The 6,331-nt window shown below is 55.3% G+C and overlaps 1 protein-coding gene across 1 annotated transcript; it reads left to right on the top strand.

The window, feature by feature from the left end:
* Nucleotides 1-1,745: 1,745 nt before the first annotated feature.
* On the top strand, nt 1,746-4,663 carry CST9L (cystatin 9 like). The gene is made up of 3 exons (XM_004585980.4): nt 1,746-2,072; nt 3,521-3,634; nt 4,365-4,663. The coding sequence occupies exons 1-3, from the start codon at nt 1,842-1,844 to the stop codon at nt 4,452-4,454; spliced, it is 435 nt and encodes a 144-aa protein (XP_004586037.2). The 5' UTR covers nt 1,746-1,841; the 3' UTR covers nt 4,455-4,663.
* Nucleotides 4,664-6,331: the final 1,668 nt, after the last annotated feature.

Below are 6,331 nucleotides of genomic sequence, written 5' to 3'. Positions count from 1 at the left end.
AGCACCAAGCAAGGTGAGGTGAGGGACTCTGTCCATGGCTGTATTTTCAGGGGTGGCGGGGGAGCTGTAGGTTTGTCTTTTACTGCAGGAAGTGAAATGGGAGAGAAGGCGGAGAGTCACGAGTTCTGGGTATACAAGTTGCAACAGTCACTGCCTGATACAAGCCAGAAGCCGAAGCACAGGGTGGCTCTGTCCTCGAGAAGTACAGGATATAAACTTTGTCCCCCTACACAGGACTGGCCACCTCTCTAAACAACACACTCCTCACACCCTCAGCATTGTCCCAGGAGCAGAGAAACCTCAAAATCTGAGGAGGTGAGGATGTTTCTGGAATGTTGAACATGAAGAGGAATTGCAGTGGAGCAGTGTTGGTGTTAGTCACTTTTGCATCCTTTGTTTCTGAAAGTCATGCGTTCTCTCGCTCCCTGCTAAATTGTGATGTGAGGGACGTTCCTGTGTCCCACGCAAGGACACTCCTGTGTCCCACACAACATCAGTGGTGTTTGCTCACTGGTCAGTGAGTGTACATCCACCCCCTCCTTAGCTGGCCAGTTCTTAACTGTGCTCCTGCACAGCCAGCTAGTGGCTGAAGGACAACAGAGCTGGCAGAGTCCTTCTGTGAGTTGAGCATGAAGTTCAAGATAGAAGTAAGCCGAGACCCATCCTGGCACTTGCTTGCCCAAACTGTATCTTATATACACACTATACATATTACTGAGTATAAGATACAGTATATATACACTTCTTGCATATGGTCTATTTCTGTACATAGTACATACACCCAGTGACAGAGTTAAAGCATGAATGATCTTTGGCATTCTGTGTGCCTCAAGTTCAAATAGGGGACCGAAGTGTAGAGGGCTCAGGTCCTTTAAAGCAGCTGGGATCAGGGTGTCAGCAGAGGTTCCGGGGTGACTACGGAGCAGGCCAGGCATGCATGATCCGGCGTCTGGTGCCTCCTGGACTGTGCTCTCAGCCAGAGGCCTTGGCTCCCCACTGGCTGCTCTGGGAGGACACACGTGTCTGCCCACAGTTCTGCTCCACACAGCAGATGCCCAAGGCCAGCATGGTCACCAAAGAGAGAGCAGGAGTCAGGTGGAGAGGGACAGGAAGCTGAGACCTAGAGGAGCTGGGGCCTGAAGGGGTTACTGTCTCGCTCAGTTCGGTGCTTTAGGGAAGTCAGGTGCAGGTGCTCCCCAGCACCACCAGACTCAGCCCTGGGAGGTGGAGGCCATCAGGGTCCCTGGGTGTGTCCTAAAGCCACTACAGGTGGAGAGAGAAAGATGTGATAAGCGGGCAAAATAGCCGGGGTGAGGCAGTCCAGGAGTGCAGAGTGGACCTCAGGGAAGATCAGTGAGGGCTCAGGGAAGACGGGAGGGCGAGGCAGAGAAACCCTTTCTTTGCAACAAGGAGCAGGGGGTGTTACGAGGAGTGCAGGAAGCAGGCAGGTGAGGAAGGATGGGAGACAGGGAAGGGACAGACATAGCTTAGGGACCCCTGCAGGTGGGCCTGAGCCTATAGCTGCAGTGTCCCTGGCACAGCCCAGGCCCTTGAGGTTGCCTGGCCCCAGGCCTCCATCCAGAGCTCTGCAGGTTCAGTGGGTGCCCCAGCCCTGCCCACAGCTCCTTCCCACCCTTGCTCCTGAGGCCAGTTCCTCCCTCTTGGGCAAGAAACAATGTTCCCATGCTGGCTGGAGGAGGCCATGCCACGTGGGAGCAGGAACACAAGGAGGAGGCCCAGAAGGAGGAGCCTTCGACCAACCGACAAGCTCAAGGCCAGAACCAGCACAGCAGGCTCTGTGTGTTGCGGTCCTGGAAGGCAGAGGTACCGGCTACTGCACGATGTCTTGTTGGCCTGGAAAGAGGGCCCTGCTCTGCACCCTGGTGCCCCTTCTCTTTGGCTGGCATCTCCCAAAGACCCATTCAGAGCAACAAAATGACGCTGCTGACCAGCAGAACCTGCATACTTACCTGCCTGCCACAGTGGAGTTTGCCTTGTACACGTTTAATATGCAGAGCCAGGACAAGCAAGCCTACAAGCTAGAGAAGCTACTGAAATCCTGGAAGGAAAAGGTAGGTGAGCCCCCTTCTCCTGCCTGCCTTTTGCCCTTGCTACTCAGGGAGGGGCAGAAACAGGTAGGGGATTGTGACCTGGGGTCTTGCTTCACCATTTATGTGCAAGCACAGTACAGTGTGTATCGGGTTCTAGAAAGCATTTACTTTCCAAAGTCTTGGATGTGAGCCCAAATCCACCGGCATCCCAGGTAGCGTTAGCCATTGCTGATGGTTTTAGCACATTGTCTGCCAGAACCGGAAAGTCTAATACCTGACAGCTAGGGGCCCCATGGCACAGAAACAGAGAACTGTGGAACATACATGTACGGAAGCCCAGGAAAGTGTGTTGAGGAGGTAACATGTTCAGAAAGAAGCTGAAAAAGGCAGGGGACAGAGGGGGAGGCTGGCAGCCGGGCTGGGGAAAGATGTCAGGAGCAAAATATCCAACCCCCTCCCCACTCCCACAGGATTCTGAGAACCCGGGGTGCTCAGCACTTCTTCCGGGACCTGCACCTGCCCAGGTTCCCTGGATGTCTGCTCCGTGAACCCAACATGGTCCCCACTCCTGCTCGCAGTACTCAGGCCCTGACTATCCTGTGTCCACATTCAAGCATTCAAGCGTAACTGGTGTATTCCCTCAGGGTTGGGGCAGGAACGAGGGCTCCACCTGCCTGGTAGGGACCTCTGACACAGGGGACAAAGGCACAGGGCTCTGCCTGTACATGGGCTAGGATCCTGAGGGAAGCATGGAGGAGCCCAGCACCACCTCCTTCTGCCACCTCCCCCCCATACACATAACCTCTGCACAGTGTTCCATGTGTACCCTCGGGATGATCTACCAGGCGCTCCCTGCTCAGAGCCTGCTGTGTGGTTCAGGTTCCTGAGTCAGCTGGGTGGGTTGGGGCAGTGGAGGGGAAGTGCCAGATATAAGGCAAGTGCACTAGGGTGGAGAAGAAGAAGGCCATAAAACATGACAGTGCCTCAGAATAAGGGCCAGAGTGGTTTCCTGACACCAGATGACAGCAGCTGACTTAGTCCACCACCTGCTTGTAACACACCATGGGGTGACCTGCTCACTGTGGGCCAGAGTGAGCGCCAATCAGAAGGATGCCCCTTCTCAGAGCCTCGTGCAAGTCAACGCTCTTGGTCCTAGGCCTCAGGCAGTGAAATGTGGGTGAGAGCAAAGCCAGGGCTCACGGTGTGGAAGCTGGCTCAAGGAAATAAAGTGCCAGCCTGAGACTCAACCTGCGTGTGCCTGGCCCCGTCCACCAGTCTCACCTGCTTTTTGTATGAGTGCCATCCCCTCCTTTCCAACTCCATAGAGAGGGTCGCCCCTCTATGTACCCTCGAACACTGTTCCCAGGTCAAGGTCATGCTTCCCAGTGGAGGAGTAGAGCCCTGAACGCTGCAGTTCCTTATTGGTGTCTCGAGCTGTGTGGTGACCTGAATCTCTTTATGTACCAAAGAATGACCAGTATATGGCGTTCTCCATGGAATTGTTGGTGCGCCGAACCAGGTGTGGCAAACTGGAGGAAGACACGGAGAACTGCCCCTTTGAAGACCACCAGGATCAGAGACGTGTAAGGACTGACCTGTCTTCCCCAATTCCCAGCCCTCTGACGGTAGCTTGCCCCTCACTGGGACCCACAGGAATGAGCCCAGTCAGCGCAGTCAGCTTGCACACCCAAACCTCAGAGAGTTGCTGGCTGGGAAGCTGCCCAGGGTATCCCTCGTGGGCCCACGGCCAACCTGAACTTGCCCCTACTCCTATTCCTAGGGAGGGACCTACTTGCTCACTGGCTTCTTGGCCTCCATCTGCTACTCTTGTGTAGCTCCAGAAGAGAATGCTCCTTGCTGGTCCAATTTCCTAGCTCCTGGAACCTTCTGTACAGGGAGCCTGGGAGGCCCAGGGTCAGTGTCTCTGGGGTCCCTAGGCTGACCCAGACCCAAGAGGGCACAGGTTGAGGACACTGCCTTCCTCCAGGACCTGTCCTTGGAAGGCCAGGAGCAGGCACTGTCTGTATCAGCATCAGCGTGTAGTGCCTGGGTTCTGACTCGCTCCTGACACCCTGGGCATGGCTCTGGAGCCTGCTGTGTAGGATGCAGCCTAACACGTGTCCTTGGGTCTGCAAGAGCTTTCTTGAATTCTGGAGAGAGTTGGCAGGTTTCTGGGGTTCATGCTGGGCTTCCACACCTGAGGTCCCGGGCCAGTAGCCCAGGGTAGGCTCAGGTTGAGCTGAGTGACTTGGTGTGTACCCCATATCCCCTGAACCACCTAAATCCATCCCTCCTGCGCTGGCTCATCCTCAGGCTTTCACCTGCTTCTTCACCATCACTACCAAGCCCTGGAAAACAGAGTTCACCCTCCTCAACAAGACCTGCTCCGAGCTACCTCCGTGACAGCGCCTGAGCTGCAGGCCTGGTCAGCGCAGCTCCCTGCCTTCTGGGGACACCAGCTCTTCCCTCCAGGCTGCTCTGCCATGTCCAAGATCTCCCAGCCTCTGTGCTCCCAAGGATCTCCACATGGGCACCTGCATACTGCCCCTGCGCTGCCACACTGTTGCTGGGGACAGGGAGGGGAGTATCTTATTAAACTGTCTGCATGTCCAGGCTACTGTGTGCTGAGATTTGGGGCCAGAGCTGAGCTGCACGGGAGCGGTTCTCATCAGGGCAGCCAGGGGGCAGCTGGGCTGGGAGATCTTTCCCCAGTGCAGGCTTCCTGAAGGGTTCTAGGTACACAGCCAAGGCCCTTCTGAGCTCCTTACTCAGAACTTGTAGTGACAACCCTGGCAGCCATAGGGACAGTGACCATAACTCCTTAAGACACTCCATGGACACCAGCTGGCATTTACAGCCCACCCATCCGATGAGATCCATGTGCAAAGAATCTTTGAGATATGCCAGTGCCTCTAGCCGTGGGCAGTGTTGGCCCTGTCTTCTGAGTCAGGCTTTCCTGTGGACAGTTGAAGAGTAAACCTTGTGGTCTTATGTAGCCTGCTGAGTTCCTCTCTGCTTCATGACTTTGACCTCCTGCACTGGGTGCCAGGAATGAGTGAAGGCCATGTCCCAGTGAGACTTGTCTCCAACAAGCAGGCCAGGCTTGTCTGTCATGGCCAACCCTCACCATTCAGCCTGTGCACCTGCAGCTTGCACCCAGAGCCCTTTCTGGTGGGGACAAGTCCTAGTTTGGAATCTGAAGGAAACAACACCTTCCTTCCTTGTACAACTTTCCTACGAGCTGGCCCTACCCCAGCCTTGGTGCCTGAATGTGATTCCATGCTGGGTGTTTGTCAGTTCCTGTACTACAGAAAGAAGGGGGATGAGGAGGAGTTGTTTCCATCATGTTGACATGGGTACTGGTCCTCATCACTCTCCAGGGTCCTGAATCAGCCACAGGCTCCCATGAGGCCTCCAGGGAGCCCCACCTCCTGGTTTTCCTCCTCTGTGTGGCCCCTGTCCTCAGGCAGTGAGGCCTGAGTGACCAGAAACATCTGCAGGAGGAGAGGCTGTGTATGTGACAGCTGAAGCTCAGTCTCAAAGGACCTTGTGGCTCCCATCTTGGTCTTTGGGACCACTCTGGAGGAGATCGGCTACTATACCGAGCTCCCATGCAGTTTGATGAGAGCCTCCATCCCTCCCCCACCCCTGGAAAAGGACAGAAACCTGTGGTCAGCAGCTATACAGGGAGCAGATGCCCCAGGGGCAATCAAACCTTCAGACAACAAGGCAGGGTCCATGTCTTAGCATAAGCTCATGAGAGGCGCTTCTGCAGGCATGGGAACAAGCCAGCAGGAGACACGAGACACCCAATTGCAAACACACACTTATGTCACAGTACACGTGCACATACACACTGGGTGACTAATCTTGTGGCATTAGATAACAAACATTCAATTGTGAACACACACATGCAACCTACATACACCTACACACACACACACACACACCTACACACACACACACTCCTCTCTGCACCGTTCCTTCCGCCCTATTTTGTGCCTCAGTTAAGAATCACCCCAAGCCTCAGGCAGGCCGCACTCTGTCTCTGGCTGCATCAGACCTGGAAGCTCCACTTGCATCTCCGCTTTCTGGGCCGCATGTCCCCAGGAGTGCTGGGAAGCCAGTTTTCTGTGGAAACCCAGGAAGGGCAGCCAGACTCTCCTCCACCCCCACCCCTCTCCCCATCAGAGGCTCTATCGAAAGCACCCACCACGCGGAGGTCCTGAGATCGCATGTTCCAGAAAAGGGGTGTCAGAGGAAAGCAATGCATCCCTGAG

This window comes from Ochotona princeps, chromosome 22 (genome assembly GCF_030435755.1).
Source record: "Ochotona princeps isolate mOchPri1 chromosome 22, mOchPri1.hap1, whole genome shotgun sequence".
Classification (NCBI taxonomy): Eukaryota; Metazoa; Chordata; class Mammalia; order Lagomorpha; family Ochotonidae; genus Ochotona; species Ochotona princeps.
The sequence above is the reverse complement of the archived record's forward strand: the minus strand, read 5'-3'. Positions and strand labels throughout refer to the sequence as shown.

Bases quoted from the DNA above. Each gene is read 5' to 3' on its own strand.
- CST9L (XM_004585980.4), top strand. From the start codon at position 1,842: ATGTCTTGTTGGCCTGGAAAGAGGGCCCTGCTCTGCACCCTGGTGCCC. The intron at 2,073-3,520 runs GTAGGTGAGCCC...TATGTACCAAAG, and splicing joins TGAAATCCTGGAAGGAAAAG to AATGACCAGTATATGGCGTT. The intron at 3,635-4,364 runs GTAAGGACTGAC...GCTCATCCTCAG, and splicing joins ACCACCAGGATCAGAGACGT to GCTTTCACCTGCTTCTTCAC.